Genomic DNA, 19,079 nt, shown 5'->3' on the forward strand with positions numbered 1-19,079 from the left:
CTGTGGAGCCAAGAAGCAGCTGTCCTTTACTCAGCTCCCTCACTGGCTTGTGTCTCCTAGCCTGAGAACCTTCTGGTATGGGACGGCGAAGGAGGCGAAGAGCAGGTGCGCATCTGTGACTTTGGGAACGCCCAGGAGCTGACCCCAGGGGAGCCCCAGTACTGCCAGTACGGTACACCTGAGTTTGTGGCACCCGAGATCGTCAACCAGAGCCCTGTGTCTGGAGTCACCGACATCTGGTAAAGCTGGCCTGCTGTACGGCCTGGAGGCTCATGCTGGGGCCTTGAATTCCTTCTCTGTCAGTCAGTTGATGGCAGTGGTGTTGAGCGACTCCCGCCTGTGTTTTCCCCCATCCTGCATGGATCAGGCCTCACCTGGCTCCCCTGAGGTTGGGGCTTCTCCCCCCGAGTGAGGCAGATATGATCCTTCTTGGTCCCCAGGCCTATCTGTCTTGACCTTGGATTTCTCCCATCTGTCTGGACCACTAGGTTCAGGATCCTTCAGGGTGGCTAGCACTTTTGTAACCATTTGTCCAGGGCAGTGTTTCTGGGGTGGTCATGTTTCTTTCAGATTTAAGGAGGAGGGAACTGCTCACTTACAGCAGAGGTGAACTGTCCTCTCACCCAGCCCTTTCCTTTCCCACAGGCCTGTGGGCGTTGTTGCCTTCCTCTGGTAAGAACCCCTCGGCAATCTTCTGGTGCTCCCTTCTCTCCCACTCCCTGGGCTCTTCGTGAATCCTCACTCATGAGGAGTCACGAGCATGAATGTGGATGCCTGAGCTGCTTGTCCAAGCTCTTCCTGTCACCATGTCCTTCTTTGAGAGGTGGAATCACTGGGATGAGAGAGGCTGGGGCAGCCTCAGTACCATTTTAGCATTGCACCTCTTGGTCCCGAGTGTCCACAGCATGGACTAGAAAGGGCAGGACTCAGTCCAAGGAGAGGGAACACTTTTCCTTGGCACATATGCCTCATCTTATGGAGAGGCCATACTGAAGGGATAGAACCTGCCTTCTAAAGAATGATTAGGCTGGGCTTGGTGGCTCACACCTGTAATCTTAGCTACTCAGGAGACTGAGATCTGAGGATTGAGGATCAAAGCCAGCTGGGGCACTGAAGTCCATGAGACTCTTATCTCCAATTAGCCACCAGAAAACCGGAAGTGGCGCTGTGGCTCAAGGGTAGGGTGGTAGCCTTGAGCTGAAGAGCTCAGGGACAGCACCCAGGCCCAGAGTTCAAGTTCCACAACTGACCCTCCCCCCCCCCCCCCCCCCCGGCCAAAAAAAAGAATGATTAGACCAAGGCCCAGGGCAGCCCTACCTTCCTGCTGATTGTGGGGCTCAGATTGGGGCAGGTCAGTAAAAGTCTGAAAGGTTTGGCTTTTTATACAGATTGTTTGGCCTCTGCTATTCCCGTGACCTGGGGCCCCCATTTGTCCCTGGTTCTGTGCCCCGTCTGGCATCCCACTTTAGTTCTGCCTCAGCCCCAGGGCTATGCTCACCTCTCACCACAGTGCTCTCCATTTCTGCAGTCTGACAGGCATCTCCCCTTTTGTTGGGGAAAATGATCGTACAACATTGATGAATATCCGAAACTACAATGTGGCCTTTGAGGAGACCACGTTCCTGAGCCTGAGCAGAGAGGCCCGGGGCTTCCTCATCAAAGTGCTGGTGCAGGACCGGCTGTGAGTATGAGGCTTCCAGTACCTCCCCCACCCCACATATATCCTGTGTGCCAACATCTATTCCTAAAAAGCAACTGCCTTTAGACATGCACCTCCAAGCTCCCAAGATGCCCCATTTTCTCAAATATTCATTAACATTGAATGAGTGAACAAATGAATGACAAATCTGCACATAATTCTCATTTCTTTACAGGAGACCTACTGCAGAAGAGACATTAGAACATCCTTGGTTCAAAGTGAGTCTAGCCTTGCTAAGTGGTGGTACAGAGGTGGAGGGAGAGAAAATGTTACTAACAGCTCAATTTCTTGAGCACCTACTATGTGCAGTAATAATGATATGCAATATGTGTGTATATGTGATCTATTAGCCTTGCAATAGGTCTGCAAAGGAAAATATTGTTACTCATTTTTTGTTACTAGAAAAATTGGGGCCCAAATCAATGACCAAGCTGGAGTATTATGGACTCCAGACATAGATCTGGGCCCACCCCCTGAGGATTGTCTTCCAAGATTCTCCCTGAAATTTGAGACTAGCTCTGGTCTTTCTCCCTTCTGAGGACCCAGCTGTGTCTAATTCGTCAGCGTGCATGTGCTGTGATAGGTGGATGGGTGGCCTGGCTGGCTCACTGCCGGCTTGCTCTCTCTTTATGAGCTCCATGTGGGCAGAATTCTCATTTGTTTTCAAAAATCAGGTTCTTAGGCCACAGTGCTAGACACAGGGGTAAGAGCCCCGGAATAAACCCTTCATTGAGTACTATGTTGGGTCAGCTGAAGACTGAGGTCATTCTTCCAGCAGTGCTTGCTGGTCTTCCTCAGACCAGAAATGACACTGAGGGGCTGGGTGGGTGCTGTGGACAGCCTTTGTCTTTCACTGGACCTCTACTGTTCCAGATGTTTGGGCTGCTGGCCTTTTGTGGAAGCAGATGGGAAGAGGCCAGCCAGCAGCCTAAGAGGAGGTATCTGAGGCAGGCAAAGTACCAGGAGAAAGGACCTGGTGAAGCTTGGAATCTACACCTGGAGCCACCTGTTTCTGCCTTTCTTTAGGTTCAGGGTCTTGTCACAGCTGTGCATCTTGGCTGTGGGGTTGTCCTAACAGACTCAAGGGGACCCCACAGTTGAGCCACAGTGTCACTGATGGTTTTCACAGTGGTTGATTGAAGGTAAAAGGCTCATGGAATTTCCTGCCTGGGCTGGCTTCCAACTGCGATCCTCAGATCTCAGCCTCCTCAGTAGCTAGGATTACAGGCGTGAGCCACCAGCATCTGGCTTTAGAGTTTGTCCTTTTTTTTTTTTTTTTTTTTTTTTTGCAAAATATTGAGGGTCTAGGTTGACAGAGAGCTGTCTCTCAGGCCCTCTTTCCTGGGTGTGCAGACACAGGCAAAGGGTGCAGAGGTGAGCACGGATCACCTGAAGCTCTTCCTGTCCCGAAGGAGGTGGCAGGTAAGTTTGGCTCAGTCTCCCCTCACCCAGCCTCTTATTTCCATGGTGACCCTCACCTATGGTTCCAATCTGTTCCTGCTTTTTCCATATGTCAATATCCGGCTCCCCTCTGACTCCTTGCCTGCTTTTCCCTTTTTTTCCCTTGGGGCAATCCTGCTCTAGGCCCCTCTGTTCTGACCTTAGTACCTTATTTCCAGCGCTCCCAGATCAGCTACAAGTGCCACCTCGTGCTGCGCCCCATCCCAGAGCTGCTGCGGGCACCCCCGGAACGCGTGTGGGTGGCCATGCCCAGAAGATCCCCCCCGAGCGGGGGGCTCTCGTCCTCCTCGGACTCTGAAGAGGAAGACCTGGAGGAGCTGCCCTCGGTGCCCAGGCCCCTGCAGCCCGAGTTCTCTGGCTCTCGCGTGTCCCTCACTGACATTCCCACTGAGGAGGAGACCCTGGGGTCCCCGGAGGCCGGGGTCGCCACCCCCATGGACTGGCTGGAGCAGGGAAGGGCTCCCTCTCAGGACCAGGAGACCCCCAGTCCTCAGACCCTCTCCATCCCAGGCCAGGAGTCCCCAGCTGGGCCGAGTCCCCGGCGGGGAGAGCTCCGCAGGGGCAGCTCCGCTGAGAGCGCCCTGCCCCGGGCCGGGCCGCGGGAGCCGGGCCGGGGCCTGCACAAGGCGGCGTCGGTAGAGCTGCCCCAGCGCAGAAGCCCCAGCCCGGGCGCCACCCGCCTGACCCGGGGAGGCCAGGGCGAGAGCGAGTACGCCCAGAGGCTGCAGGCCCTGCGCCAGCGGCTGCTGCGGGGAGGCGCTGAGGATGGCAAGGTCAGCGGCCTCCGGGGGCCCCTGCTGGAGAGCCTGGGGGGCCGTGCGCGGGACCCCCGGATGGCACGGGCGGCCTCCAGCGAGGCGGCGCCTCGTCACCCACCGCCCCCGGAGACGCGGGGCCTGCAGAAGAGCAGCAGCTTTTCTCAGGGCGAGGCGGAACCCCGGGGCCGGCATCGCCGCGCGGGGGCGCCCCTTGAGATCCCGGTAGCCAAGCTTGGGGCCCGCAGGTTACACGAGTCCCCCTCCTTGTCTGCTCTGAGCGAGGCTCAGCAGCCCAGTCCTTCGCGGCCTAGCGCCCCCAGACCCAGTACCCCCAAGTCTGAGGAACCTTCAGCCACCCAATCCAGCGAGCCTCCCGCGCCCTCCGCACCCCAGCCTGCTCCGGAGAAGTCCCCAGGACCCGCCCCAGCGCGGGCCCGAACCTCCAAACCCGCTCCGGCCGCCGCGGCCCGGCCAACCCCAGCGCTGCCCCTCACCCCGTACGCCCAGATCATGCAGTCGCTCCAACTGTCCCCCGCCGAGTCCCCGCAGGCCCCCGCCACGCTCCCCGCCCCAGAGGAGCCCCAGCCCCACGCCGCCGTGTTCGCCAGGGTGGCCCCCCCGCCTGCAGGGGCCCCCGAGAAGCGCGCGCCTTCGGCCAGGGCTCCTCCCGCAGTGGCCGAGAAGGCCCGGGTCCCCACGGTGCCCCCCAGACCAGGCAGCAGCCTCAGCAGCAGCATCGAGAACCTGGAGTCCGAGGCGGTGTTCGAGGCTAAGTTCAAGCGCAGCCGCGAATCGCCCCTGTCCCGGGGGCTGCGGCTGCTGAGCCGCTCGCGCTCCGAGGAGCGCGGCCCGTTCCGCGGGGCCGAGGAGGACGGCATCTACCGGCCCAGCCCGGCGGGGACCCCACTGGAGCTGGTGCGCAGGCCCGAGCGCTCCCGCTCGGTGCAGGACCTCAGGGCTGTCGGGGAGCCGGGCCTGGTCCGCCGCCTGTCGCTGTCGCTGTCCCAGAGGCTGCGGAGGACGCCGCCGTCGCAGCGCCACCCTTCCTGGGAGGCCCGCGGCGGCGCCGACGGGGAGAGCTCCGAGGGCGGCAGCTCGGCGCGCGGCTCCCCGGTGCTGGCGGTGCGCAGGAGGCTGAGCTCCACGCTGGAGCGGCTGTCCAGCCGTCTGCAGCGCGGCAGCAGCAGCGAGGACTCCGGGGGCGCCTCGGGTCGCAGCACCCCACTGTTCGGAAAGCTGCGCCGGGCCACGTCGGAAGGCGAGAGTCTACGACGCCTCGGCGTCCCGCACAACCAGCTGGCCTCGCAGGCCGGCGCCACCACGCCGTCTGCCGAGTCTCTAGGCTCCGAGGCCAGTGGCACATCGGGCTCTTCGGGTGAGGAGGGGTTTGGAGTAGGGGAAGATGCTGGGATTCGCTGAGAGGAGGATGGGGCCGAGGGCAGACAGTGTAAAGAGGCTGCAGAGGTGCTGGAGGCCCTGAAGGTGGAATCAAAGGGGCTGGGGAGCGAAGGAGCAGGTTGAGAAGCAGAGCCTGGGGTGTAAGCAGTTGGGAGCAGGTGCTCGGTTCTTGTTTGGGCTGCTAGTCAGTTGGGATTTGCTGGTGCTGGCTGGACAATTGATCTTGGGCCTGGATCTGCACAGCTCCGGGAGAAAGCCGAAGCCGCCTGCGCTGGGGCCTCTCCAGGCTGAGGAAGGACAAGGGTTTATCACAGCCGAATCTCTCTGGCAGTGGCCAAGAGGACCTGGGTCAACAGTATGTGCCCAGTGAGTCAGGTAAGAGAGGCCTGCTCGGTGTGCAGTCCTAGCTGGATGGGGCCTTGACCACCTGGATGGGCCAGGACAAGCTGTGGAAGAGGCCTGGAGTCAGGAAAGCAACTACCATAATCATAGCTGCAGCTGCCATTAATTAGCAAAGCCAAGTGTCCCATTAAGCGTGTTACAAGCGCTGTCTCATTCAGTGCTGCAGCATTATTTAGGAACAATTATTGTCATCATCCTGTTTTACAGGTGAGGAAACAGGTGTAGCAATGTGGTGCAAAACAGCTTGTCCAAGTCACACAGCCAGTAATCGGAACTGCCAGTTGAACTGTGAATCCCTCTATAGCCACTGCCCAGATGTGGCTCTAGGACATTCTACTTAGGCTTTTCTTTGGCATGACTTCTGCCCTATGGGAGATTTTAGTTTGGTTTTTTTTTTTAAGCCAATATTTAGGTTTGTTTGTTTGTGTTGGTACTGGAGCTAGAACTCAGGGCCTGAGTGCTGTCCTTTAACTTTTGTCTCAAGGCTGGTGCTCTACCATTTGAGCCACACCTCCACTTCAGACTTTTTTTGTGGTTAATTGGAAATGAGAGTCTTATGGACATCTCTGCCTGGGCTAGCTTCAAACTGTGACCATCAAACCTCAGCTTCCTGAGTAGCTAGGGTTACAGGCATGAGCGACTGGCACCCTGCTTAGGTGTAGTTTTGAAGAAACTCAAAATTGTGCTCTCCAGCCCCCAATTCAGGTATGTTTGAGTATGAACCCAATGACACATTTTGACTCCCAGCAAAACCATACTTCTAAGTTCTCCATTTCTCTACAACTCTGAACTCATAGCTGCCTCTCCTTGTTCTCTGACAGGCCCCCTCCACTCCCACCTCAAGGCAGTGAAAATGCAGCCTTCTGGGCCCTTTGCTGGGGCAAGGGTTTTAAAGTATGCCCTGGCCTGTTCCTTGCAAGTGTTCTATGGCTGTGAGGAAGAAAGAATTCTCAACCGGGGTCACACCAACTGGAAAAAGGGGCACTCCTCAAGGTTGCCCTTCCGGACTGGCAGGAAGGACAGGAGCCAGACACCAAGCAAGGCTGTGTGCACCATCTTTATCAGCCATTGCTCCATTCTTGTCCAGTTCCTGTCTAAATTGCTCAGAATAGTTCTGCCTTGCTGTCTCTGGAAAGATTGTCCAGCCTTGGCCAGGGCTGTAGTGGATGAGCGAGGGGGAGGGAGGCCAGCTGGTGGAGGGAGGTGGGGAGAGGAGGAGAGTATCTAGCATTGAAGCCTGGGAACAGCTGATCCCTTCCCATCTGGGGCCTCCCTCCCAGTTCCATTTTGCTTGTGCAGCTGATTTCCTGCTGCACAGTGTCCCCTGACCTCCTCCTCTCCCCCTCTCCTTTCAGAAGCAGCCTGCCCCATGTGCACTTTACCAACTAGGGCTAGTCCTGGGGACTCTGGGGTGTGGCTGGCATAGCTGGGCCCAGGACACCTTTCTCCTCTCTCCTTGGCCTCCCTTACACTCCCTCCTAGTCTCACTTGGTCTGGAGGAAGCTGCTGATGAGACTGGAACTTCAGAAAGGATCCCTGCTGGGAACCATGGGGTATGGTGGGATACTCTGCTGCGTACCCCTCTCTGCGTACCCCTCTCCTGTCCAGGTCATGGATACTCCCCCTTCCTCCTGATTCTTTAGAGGCAGCAATTGGAATCCCCAGGGTCTTTAGCTATCTCTGCCCAAGTGGAAAAGAAGTTCTCCATCCCCGGTAGCTGGAACCAGATTGGGACTTTTCTAAAGCATCATTCCAGGGACCACAAACTCCACTCCTCATGCCACTAAGGAGCTATTGGCCAACAGGACTGGAGCCAAGTTTATTGCTCCAACCTAGCCATGGATAAGGTCACTCACCAGTAGTGAAGCAGCTTTCTTGCTTTGCTGAAACAATCTCTTTTCCTTTTTCTCTGCTCCTGGCTTCTGTGCCAAGCATAATAAGGAGATAATCATAGCAACTACAGCCAGGGTTGTTTAAGTTGGATGCAGTGACTCAAACCTGTAATCCTAGGTGCTTGGGAGACAAAAGATTGTGAGATCACAGTCTGAGGCTAGCATACGAGGTGGGAAAAGTTCTTGAGACTCCGTCTCTACTCATGATTAGGCACTGTGTGGGGTACAGCTGTCACTTCTTCAGTGACTAGGGGAAGCAGAAGTAGGAATATTATGAATCCAGGTTTGCCCAGGAATTACATGACACCCTAACTCAAAAAATATCCAACACAAGAGGAGCTGGTGGAATGGCTCAAGTGGTAAAGTACATGCCCAGCAGGCAGGAGACCCTGAGTTCAAACTCTAATCACACACACACACACACACACACACACACACACACACACACACCTAATATTCATGAAATTATTTCACATTAGATTTGTCCTAGCATTTTACATGCTTTTTTTTTGTTGTTGTTCTCAAACCATCCTTCTGACCTTGGTATTTCCAGCATGTAGATAAGAAATGGAGTTTTTGAAAGGGTAAATGATTTGCTTGTGGTCATGTAGAGACTGGCTCTTGTCCTTTCAAAAGTTCAACTTAGTTGACCTGAATTAGTACACAAGCGCCTCACCCATACCCCAGACGGGAGGAAGGACAGAGATGCTTGCACACTTTGAGGGCTGAGCAGCATCGTGTTGGCTTTGGATCTTCGAGACTGTTCATTCTGGTTACAATATACATATATATATCACTCCCTTTTTCACCCTGAAATACCTCAGAAGGACTAGGGATTCATGTTTTCACATATTTTTGTTTTTATTTTCTTTAATACATACTTGTAGAGCACATACCTGTGCCTGTCCCTGCTCTAAGTGATTTACAAACATGAGATATTTATTAAACATCTTTAATAATCAGTGCCAGGAAAAGATAGTTCTAACATATGCTGAGGGCCTGAGGAAATGTATGATTGCTCAAAAAAAAAAAGTTCTTGCACATGGCATGAGATTCCACTCCCCACATTTGGCTGGGAGGAGAGAACCTTTCCCGGGGATTCCTCCATGCCAGGATCGCACACACCTGCCCTTTCCTCAGCAGTAAGCCACCAGGCTCCCGTACACAGATGACTCTCTTTGCTCCATCTCCAGACTTCCCCCCAGTCTTCCACATCAAACTCAAGGACCAGGTGCTGCTCGAGGGGGAGGCAGCCACCCTGCTCTGTCTGCCAGCGGCCTGCCCTGCACCTCGTATTTCCTGGATGAAAGGTAAACAATTCCCATCTCTCACAGAGAGAGGTAGGGGAGGGAAGGTGGGAAAGGGAAAGGGAAGGCTAAGCCTTGGGGTGAGCATGGCTCATGGGAGGCGGGGGTAAGAGGGTGCCTGGCCACATATGGCCAGCAGTGCTTCCTATTCTTCCTGTTTCCAGACAAGCAGTCCCTTCGGGCCGAGCCCTCCGTAGTCATCGTGTCCTGCAAAGATGGTCGGCAGCTGCTGAGTATCCCCAGGGCAGGCAAACGGCATGCTGGCCTGTACGAGTGCTCTGCCACCAATGTTCTAGGCAGCATCACCAGCTCCTGTACCGTGGCTGTGGCCCGTGAGCCTGGGGCAGGGCTGAGGGTGGAGTGATGGAGATGCCTGATACACGCTCTTAACTGGGACATCACTGGGCCTCTTCTCCATCCAGGCACCCCAGGGAAACTAGCCCCTCCAGAGGTGCCCCAGACCTACCAAGACACGGCCCTGGTGCTGTGGAAGCCGGGGGATGGCCGGGCACCTTGCACGTACACGCTGGAGCGGCGGGTGGACGGTGAGGTCAAGGAGGCAGGGGGGCAGGGCTGCAAAGGCAAATTCTTGATGAGTTGCCTCTGCTGGCCCTTTGCAGATGGCATGGGAAGATCATGCCACCCTTCTGTGGCCTCAACCTTCCCCTTGTGTTGCCCGTAGGAGAGTCTATCTGGCACCCAGTGAGCACAGGCATCCCTGACTGTTACTACAATGTGACAGATCTACCCATCGGGGTGACTGTAAGGTTCCGTGTGGCCTGTGTCAATCGTGCAGGACAGGGGCCCTTCAGCAACCCTTCTGAGAAGGTTCTTGTCAGGGGCACTCAAGGTCAGTGGATGGGGGCACATGAGAGGAAATGGGACTACCTCCTTCACAGAGCACCATGGCATCGCCCACAGGCCACACAATCACGATTTTCTTTTCCTCTCCCTCTCTTAGATTCTTCCACTCGGCCATCTGCTGCTCATCAAGATGCCCCTGTTACCTCAGGGCCAGCCAGGGCCCCAGCACCTGACTCTCCTACCTCACTGGCCCCCACCCCAGCTCCTGCGCCCCCAGGCTCCCAGGCTGCCAGGCTCAGCCCCTCATCCCCCCCCACCGCCCCCAGCCAGGCCTTGTCCTCACTCAAGGCTGTGGGTCCACCACCCCAAACTCCCCCACGAAAGCACAGGGGCCTGCAGGCTACACACCAAGCAGAGCCCACCCCACCTAGTATCCAGGTTACCCCAAGTGAGCCCGAGTCTCTTGTCTCTGACGCTGGTGCCCCAGCCTCCACCCCTCAAGGGGCTAAACCAGCATCTTCCTCTTCTGCCTTGTATATGGTGACGTCTTTTGTGTCTGCACCCCCAGCCCCTGAGCCCCCTGCCCCTGAGCCCCCTCCAGAGCCCATCAAGGTGACTATACGGAGCCTCAGCCCAGCCAAGGAGGCGGCCAGTTCCCCCACACCGGAGGGGACTGCTCTCCGGCAGGGCCTCCCTCAGAAACCCTACACCTTCCTGGAGGAAAAGGCCAGGTAAGCAGGCCCAGGAAGGGAAGAAAGACCGGGAAGTGGGTGGGGTGTTAGGAGCCCAAGGATTCAAAGAGCAGAACAAACTGTCCTGGCGGGGCTTGTGGGAAGTTGGTGAGATGTAGGTCCTTCCAACTACTGAGTTCGGCAATGGGGAGTTCAACTGTGCTGGGCACTATACCGAGCAAGTAGCCATGTGCTATTGCCTCATCTTCACACCCTGAAAGGGAGACCCCACTTGATTATCATCATTAGCATCACCCATTTCACGGGTGAGCAAACTGAGTCTGTGGAGTTGGCCAAACATAGACAACTGGAACAGAATCCTTCATTCCTGGGGCTGAACTCTGCATACACTGCATTCTTCCCCGCCCTCCCCCCTCTAAAATCTGTAATGCCTCCCATGTACACACAGGGGTCGCTTTGGTGTTGTGCGAGCATGTCGAGAGAATGCCACAGGCCAAGCATTCGTGGCCAAGATCGTGCCATACGTAGCTGAGGGCAAGCGGCGAGTTCTGCAGGAGTATGAAGTGCTGCGAGCGCTGCACCATGAGCGGCTCATGTCCCTGCACGAGGCCTACATCACCCCTCGGTACCTCGTGCTTATCGCTGAGAGCTGTGGCAACCGGGAGCTGCTCTGTGGGCTCAGTGACAGGTAGGTGGACATTTCAGGGATCAGAAAGCTGGAGTTGGGGAGACAGGCTGGGAGGTCACTTACTCAACCCCTGTTGCCCGCAGATTCCGGTATTCAGAAGATGATGTGGCCACCTACGTGGTACAGCTGCTACAAGGCCTGGACTACCTCCATGGCCACCACGTGCTCCACCTAGACATCAAGCCGGACAACCTGCTTCTGGCCTCCGACAATGCCCTAAAGATTGTGGACTTTGGTAGTGCCCAGCCATACAATCCCCAGGCCCTGCGGCCCCTTGGCCACCGCACAGGCACACTGGAGTTCATGGGTGAGAGGACCAGTACCCATCTGCAGTGGGGAACTGGGACATTGCCAGGGGGGTAGCTTTTGGGGCTCACTTTGTCCACATGTGGGTACTCTTCACTGTGTGCTTGTTCTGTGCTAACAGTGGACTCAGTCTACAGTTTCAATGAATTTTTACAATAGCCCTGGGGTTTGGTGTCAAATTACCCACTTCTTACAGATGAGGAAATAGAGGCATATGGAAGTAAAGTATTGCCCAATCTGACAGTTATAAATGGTAGAGGCAGGATGTGCCAATGCTGGAAGATCAATGATTATGGTATATAAATAAGGAAAACGAGCTGTCATTTGGCTACCTGCTAAGTGTTTGATGTTTATTATCTCTATTCCTTGGAGTTATTCTTACAAGCAACTCTTTATAGCTGAGACAATGGTGAGCCAGACAGGTTTAGTAAATCGCCAAGGGTCCCATAGCCAGAAGGGGCAAGCCTGGGATTACAGCCAGCCAGACTGGTTTCATAGGCCCTTAATCTTAGTGTCAACCACCATGTTTGTGAATAAGAGTCCTACCTTAAGCTGATTCAGGGGAACTAGGGATACTACTTCTCAGTTCTCCTGGGATCTGGGGACCTCTATCCCCAAGCCCTCAGCAACCTGTTAATTGTCCAAGGCAGATCCCACTTCTGTCCTGCTTGCTGGCCTCTGAGGCCTGCTGTTCTGCTTGGACCCATGGTGAGGTGGCCTGCCATTGTCCTGCTTTGCAAGGCCCCAGGGGCCTCCCTGCCTCTCCCTGTTTCCCTGCCTCAGGGAAGCTGGGTCAGCTTGGCCTGTTTCCTGTCAGCTCCTGAGATGGTGAAGGGTGAACCCATCGGCTCTGCCACAGACATCTGGGGAGCAGGAGTGCTTACCTATATCATGTGAGTGTCTGGCCATGCTTTAGCCACCTCCCCAGCCCACATTCAGATGCAGGGTGGCCCTGTCCATGAGTTGACCCTCAGTCCATTAAGGTAGAGAGGTAGTGAGTGGGCAGCTGGGACTGTCAACCGTGTCATTTGAACTGTCTTCCACAACAGGCTCAGTGGACACTCCCCATTCTATGAGCCTGAGCCCCAGGAAACAGAAGCTCGGATTGTGGGGGGCCGCTTTGATGCCTTCCAGCTGTACCCCAACACATCCCAGAGTGCCACCCTCTTCTTGCGCAAGGTCCTCTCAGTGCATCCCTGGTGAGTAGGGATGCACTACCTCTCCCTGTGTGCAGGGGCTCTGGTGAAATACCCCCCTTTGCCCCTACTCTAATAACATATCGCTGCTATTTCTGCTGGACAGCGGTACTGTCTGCCACCACACAAGGTAGTGGCTCAGGACTGGGATAGGGGTCCGGAGGAGGGTGGAGCCTGTTCCCTCTGGGAAACTTCTGTCCTGGCTCACCTCTCCTGGCTTCCTCTGGCAGGAGCCGGCCCTCCCTGCAGGACTGCCTGGCCCACCCATGGCTGCAGGACGCCTACCTGATGAAGCTGCGTCGGCAGACACTCACCTTTACCACCAACCGGCTCAAAGAGTTCCTGGGTGAGCAGAGGCGTCGCAGGGCTGAGACTGCCACCCGCCACAAGGTGCTGCTCCGCTCCTATCCTGGCAGCCCCTAGTGGTGTGGACCACAGCCCAGCTGCGGGCTCCAACTCCAAGTTCCCACTGATGCCACCGCTGCCAAGGGGACATTCCAAGACCCACGCTGAGCCGGTGGGCCTGGGGCTTCCGATATCACCAGCAGCAACATCTGGCCAGGCTATACTTCATAGACCTGAGGGGATGAGGCCCCAGGACATCTGCCTGCTGTCACCCCAACCACAGCCAGAGTACAAGACCCATCAGCCAGGCCAGGCAGGGGTGGGAACAGGAAAAGGAGTGAGAAGGGAATGGGGAAATGATGAGGAAAAGATACAAAGAGACAGGAAGGGGGAGAGATGAGTGGAAGGTTGCTGGGGGGGGGCGGGGCATGGTACAGCACAGGGAGAACCCAGGAAGGTGAATGGCTATGGAGAAGGAAACAGGACAGTGAGCTGGCAGTGAGTATTGGTGAAGCAGTGACAAGACACGGAGACAGTGGCAGGGAGCCAGAGCCAGGACATGAGAGTGGGCATCAGGTGGGGAAAAGGGGACAGCAGGTTCAGGAAAGATGGGGAAGGCCAGCAGCTGCATCCCAGGAGAAAAGAGAAAGGAAGAGAGCTGCAGGCCAGTGGCTACTCAAGCTGGATCTTTCCTCCTGTCCCATAGATTGCCCAGCTCTGGGCAATCTATGTTAGCCCAAGGCTGTACCCACTACTCCTCCATTGGCCTTTACCCTTCATCCTATTCCTATTTATTTATTTATTGACTTTTGTGAAGTTTTCCTTTCCATCTAAACCCAATTGCCCATGTTGTCCTGACCAGCACCACCAATTTCCGCTTCCTCCCCAACCATCCAGCTGTCTGTGTAGCTCTCGGTGTCTGCCATAAGGAAAATAAAAATGGGCAAGCAAGCGCTAGGACCTGTGTGTCTCTCTTTGGAAGGACTGGGTAGTGGGGCATGAGAATCCTGTGATGGGGCATTTTTGGCCTTTCCTGGGCAATGAAGACATGTTGGAGGGTGTATCAGCTAACACCACTCCTTTCTCTCAGCCTCAGATCCTTTACCCCTTATTTCTAAAGGGAGAGTGTGGTCTGTTTCTTGCCCTGCAGTTTCTGGAATGCTATTGGAGTCCTACTGAATCCCCACTGTCACCCTCTAACCAAACTAGACTCTGTTGACCTCCATCCCTGCTCACTACCTCCGTCCTTGCAACTGAGGGCTTCTGGGCACTGGAATGGGCCAGCCTATACCTCAGTCCAGTGTCAGCTTCCTGAACTCTGATCCTATACTTAGGGCTGAAAGGTTTCACCCTGGTGTATGGTAAAAAAAAAAAAAAAAGCAGGACAAGTACAAGGCCCGGGCTCTTGGAGTTGCAAATTCTGAACAAAACACACAGAGGAAATGTGAAGACAGCTATGTCCAGCACATAGCTATAGGACACACTTAACTGGATCTTGTCCTTGTGTCAAGTTAGAGATTTTCTGGGTGCCAAGGGTACCCTGATGACCACTTCTATGCAAAGCCACAAAGTACTTACTGGGTCCTGGAACTAAGCTGAGGTGAAGGGCAAAGAGGAAGCCTGGTTTCCTGTGCCCAGAGGGATCGTTCCCCTCCCTTGATAACTCTTCTTGGCAAAGTGAAAAGAACCAAGCTTCCGGCCATGAGCAGAGAGTGTTGGCATGAGTATGTGGCCAATTGAGTTTGAGAGCCCCTTGGCTCCAGCTCCGACAGCCCTTTGCCCAATACAACCCAGCCTCTCCAGCTTCCCGGGACTCCAGGGAAGAGGCAAACCCCATCATCATAAAATAGCAGGATGCGAAAGCCAGCTGGAAACAATGAGAGATACACCTTCCCCACCTGTCATTTTAGCAATGAAGATATACAGTTTGCCTGTGAGAATCTCCAATCCCCTATACACTGCAAATGTTTTTGTATAAAAATGAAGTGCCTGGACTCATATCTTGATAAATGGTAAAATTCCTCTCTTGTCCCCCGCTTTGATCTGGAGCTCCCTTCCCATCTCCATCGGAAATGGCATACGAACTACTTATTCTAAACCCGGAGGAGCAAAGGTAATTTATGTCAGCAGAGCAGTGTCGAAATTGTTCTAATCAAAAAGTGACAGTGCTCCATACCTGGGTAAGTAGTTATAGTAAATGGTAGCCATGCTCTGCCTGGTGTCCTGGCCTGGATAGAATCCCTTCATCCCAGGTGATGTGATGCCTCTGCGAAGCAGTTTATCTTCCAAAATGGCTTGGTAGGGTTAGAAGTAGTGTTAATCTTCAGGAACAAAGCAAACTAGCCAGACCCTCCCCTGTCATACAGAACAGAGTGAAAATAGCATTGAAGGGGATATATATATATATATATATATATATATATATATATGCTTTCCTTTAGATGTACATCAATTTACCACCAGGGGGCACAGTGCAGAACCAGCAACCATAGACTCCTGAAGTGAAGGTGGACATAGAGAAAGAGTAGGGTGGTTGGCATTGGTTTTGACAGCCTTGACAGCCTTGGGCCTGTTATAATGGACCATGAAGTTCAAGCCTTCTTGAGTTTAATTCAGGGACACCCCACACACACAATTGCACCCTCTTTATCTACAACATCTGGGAAAAGGCATGTCATCTGATTGCCTACAGTCTGACCTGAGCATAACGTGGCCGCAGCATTGAGTTGTCTGCTCTTGAAGCTGTATCTGGTCCTCAAGGGAGTGAGATATTTACTCCCTGCTGTGGGAAAGGATGGAACCACAGCCAGCTATCCAGCTGTCTAGATGCTAACTCAGTATATCCCAGAGCAGCTCCAGTTTCCCCCTTGGGCCTGCCTCAGTGGCACACCCAGCATCCATCCTAGGACTCCATAGGGAGTCCACTTAAGTCAGGGGGCTGGGGCTGGGGTCCTAAGGGGCTTGAGGCAACCAGACCAAACAAGGAAAGGAGGGGAATGATGTATAAAACTGGGGACAGAGGCTGATCACCTGCCTGCTCCCCCACTGTGTTATCCAGGAGTGCTCTGTGCTTGCTTGAACCCAGCCAGTCAGCAGAAATCCTGAAGGCGAGCCAGTAGGGTGAGTCTATTCCTCGGAAGTGTGTTTGCATCTCCAAAACCCCCATCTTTACTCAGGATGTCTTAGACATGGAAAGGGTTGAAGGTCAGAGGCTCTGTCTCAGCCAGAACCTCCCCCCCCCTCCATGGTTGTCATCCCTTTCCAGATGTCCAAAGCAGTGCCTGCCAAGAAACTAGCAGCATATCTCCAGGATGTATGGTAGATATCAATAGCTTCCATCACCACCACCCCCCCCCCACACAGTGTGCTGCTATTTACATCCAGGCCTCTTACAGGGACCATAGGTGAGCGGGAACCCTTGAACCCCTGAAGCCCTTGAGAGGAAGGGAGATGGAGCTACAGAAAACACATTCCTGAGGAAAGGCAAGTTCAATCAAGATTAGCCTAAGCTAGGACGCTGAGTCAGTGTCATGAACAACTAGGATCCCTGGCCTTAGGGAAGGATGATTACTGGGGTGCAGAAAGGTGACTGGCAAGAAAGTTCAAGGTCAACCCCCTTCCTATGCATCCCTGCTTAGAGATGGCCCAAAAGGGATGGGCAGAAGACGATGCTCCGGTAGGCCAGAGCCATGTCTGTTGTGTCTGTGGGCCCTGATCTGGCTTGTGGGTAGGTCTCAGAAGAAACTGTGAGAGAAGGGACCCCTGTGGGAGCTGGAGCGGCTGAAGGACTTGGTGCTGATGGAGGGCAGCGCAACCAAGCCGACGCGCTGCATTTTGGCTTCCCCGAACCCCTTTATCGGCTGGAGATGGCAAGGAGCTACGTGATGGGCCCAAGTACAGCTCCGTCTTTGAGGACCCAGACGTCGTGGCTTTGGTGGTGTGCGACGGCCAGCTGGCAGACTTGGGTCATTGGGTCAGTACAGCATCAATGTAACCAACCTCTTCGGCCAGTGCTCTGACTAAGCGCATCCTCGTGGAAAGTACGAGCCGCCAGGGTGCTGCAGGGCCAGGGTGCAGCGGAGCCAGAGTGCAGCGCTGCCAGGGTGCAGTGCCACCAGGATGCAGTGGCGCCAGCGTGCAGCACAGCCAGGGTGCAGCCCGGCCATGGTGCAGCGCCGCCAGGGTACAGCGGAGCCAGGACGCAGCGCAGCCCCACCCCTCGAGCGCTTGGGGTCCCTTAGAGCACAGTCCGGGGGAAGGGGCGCAGCCTGCCATGCCTCGCCGCTCGGACTATGGTTGCTCTTCCCTACGCCCCCACCCCCCAGCCCCAGAAGTCAGCCGTGGACTTAGATCACGTGACCCCAGAGCCCCAAGGTCCCAGAGCAAGCCGGAAGCACAGCCAAGGCCTACAACTGGGCTTTTGGGGTTTCTAACCCTAGGCAATTTCCATTCCATTGCAGTCTCCTAGGCACCCGGAGGTGCGGGAACTTTCTTGGGCTTCTACTTCTTTTGTTCTTCTATTCATCCCCGGGAAGTAGAGGGGGCAGGGCATGCGTCCCGTCTAATAGCTAAGGAGATGAAACTAGAAAGGCTTAAGAATGTGTACAATATGGTATTACAAGCCCAAATGCGCTTTGTATTTAGGGCAAAATATTTTCTGGGGAGGTGATGCCCCGAAAGTCCCTCACTGGGTTGCTCCCCGCCTCCTTTAACTAGCCCCAGCCGAGGTTCCCAAGGGACCAAGGCCAAGGCGCGAAGGCACCAGGGTCGCGCTGACTGCGGAGATCCTGCCGCAGTCAGGATCTGCCGTCGAGGAGCACCACAGGCGAGGGCCCAGGGCTCGCGAGGGCAGGGCGTGGGGCTGCAATCTGCCTGGTACTGTGCCCAGAAACCCTGCGAGAGCGCGCGGAGGGAAACTGGGCAGCAAAGAACAGAGCTGGTTCATTAGCTCGGCCCTGCTCTCTACCTGTCCCCTCTGCCTCTGCCCCCCATCTCCCTCCTGGGTGTTCTTGGAGATCCGTTCCACCTCCAGCACGCCGGCCATCCGCCGGGCCACGCCCCACCACCGGGGCAGGACGAGGTGTACTTGGAGACCGTCCTCCCTCCGCCCCCCAGGCTTTCCGCCCCGGCTTCAAGCGCAGGGGGGCGGGTGGAACCGACAGCCCGCTCGGGTCTTGATTAATAAAGCTGCTCTCTATTTTTTTTTTTTCCCTTTCTTCTGTTCTTTTGTATCGCCATTCCTTCTGCCCGGGAGCCTACACCCTAGTTACTTACTCCAGATCTACAGGCCGAGGTCATAGGATATCAATGTCAAAGGGAGTCTGGAGAGAACGCCTACCGCAGTGCTGTGTGTGTGTGTGCGTGTGTGCGCGCGCGCGTGTATGTGTGTATGCGTGTGTGTGTCACGTCTGTGTGTGTGCGCGCGCGCGTGTGCCTCTGTGTGTGCATGTGTGCGTGTGTGCGCGCGTGTGTGTATGTATGTGCCTGTGTGTGCGCGCGCGCGTGTGTGTGCGTGTGTATATGTATGTGTGCGTGCGTGTGTGTGCATGTGTACGTGTGTTCGTGTGTGTGCATGCGCGCGTGTGTGCGCTTGCGTGTGTGTGTGCGCTTGCGTGTGTGCACGTGCGTATGTGTGTGCATGCGCGCGTGTGTGTGCGCGTGCGTGTGTGTGCGTGAGCGTGTGTGTGTATGTGTGCGTGTGTGCGCGCGTGTGTGTGTGCGCGCGTGTGTGTGTGTATGTGTGCGTGCGTGTGTGTGCATGTGTACGTGTGTGTGTGTGCATGCGCGCGTGTGTGCGCTTGCGTGTGTGTGCGCTTGCGTGTGTGTGCGCGTGCGTGTGTGTGTGCGCGTGCGTGTGTGTGAGCATGTGTGTGCGCGCGTGTGTGTATGTGTGCGCGCACGTGTGTGTATGTGTGCGTGCGTGTGTGTGCATGTGTACGTGTGTGCGTGTGTGTGTGCGCTTGTGTGTGTGTGCGCGCGCGCGTGTGTGCACGTGCGTGTGTGTGAGCGTGTGTGTGTGCGCGCGTATGTGTGCGCGCACGCGTGTGTGTATGTGTGCGTGCGTGTGTGTGCGCGTGTGTGTTTTTGATTGGACATAAGCATCTCACCGACTTGCCGGCCGGGGTAGCTGG

The 19,079-nt window shown here is 55.4% G+C and overlaps 1 protein-coding gene across 1 annotated transcript in view; it reads left to right on the forward strand.

The window, feature by feature from the left end:
* Speg (striated muscle enriched protein kinase) overlaps window positions 1-13,349 on the forward strand; it is a 48,559-nt gene extending 35,210 nt beyond the window's left edge. Inside the window, exons 25-41 of the mRNA XM_090354882.1 lie at window positions 61-239; window positions 646-672; window positions 1,529-1,681; window positions 1,875-1,917; window positions 3,053-3,121; window positions 3,319-5,293; window positions 5,560-5,691; window positions 8,804-8,920; window positions 9,082-9,249; window positions 9,340-9,462; window positions 9,600-9,767; window positions 9,879-10,452; window positions 10,862-11,101; window positions 11,185-11,408; window positions 12,225-12,300; window positions 12,457-12,606; window positions 12,834-13,349. Coding sequence (XP_090211008.1) covers window positions 61-239; window positions 646-672; window positions 1,529-1,681; window positions 1,875-1,917; window positions 3,053-3,121; window positions 3,319-5,293; window positions 5,560-5,691; window positions 8,804-8,920; window positions 9,082-9,249; window positions 9,340-9,462; window positions 9,600-9,767; window positions 9,879-10,452; window positions 10,862-11,101; window positions 11,185-11,408; window positions 12,225-12,300; window positions 12,457-12,606; window positions 12,834-13,026 — 4,611 coding nt within the window. The 3' untranslated portion in view covers window positions 13,027-13,349. The remainder of the gene's footprint in view (window positions 1-60; window positions 240-645; window positions 673-1,528; window positions 1,682-1,874; window positions 1,918-3,052; window positions 3,122-3,318; window positions 5,294-5,559; window positions 5,692-8,803; window positions 8,921-9,081; window positions 9,250-9,339; window positions 9,463-9,599; window positions 9,768-9,878; window positions 10,453-10,861; window positions 11,102-11,184; window positions 11,409-12,224; window positions 12,301-12,456; window positions 12,607-12,833) is intronic.
* The last annotated feature ends 5,730 nt before the right edge of the window (window positions 13,350-19,079 follow it).

This window comes from Megascapheus bottae, chromosome 21, assembly GCF_031878675.1.
Source record: "Megascapheus bottae isolate mThoBot1 chromosome 21, mThoBot2.hap1, whole genome shotgun sequence".
Classification (NCBI taxonomy): domain Eukaryota; kingdom Metazoa; phylum Chordata; class Mammalia; order Rodentia; family Geomyidae; genus Megascapheus; species Megascapheus bottae.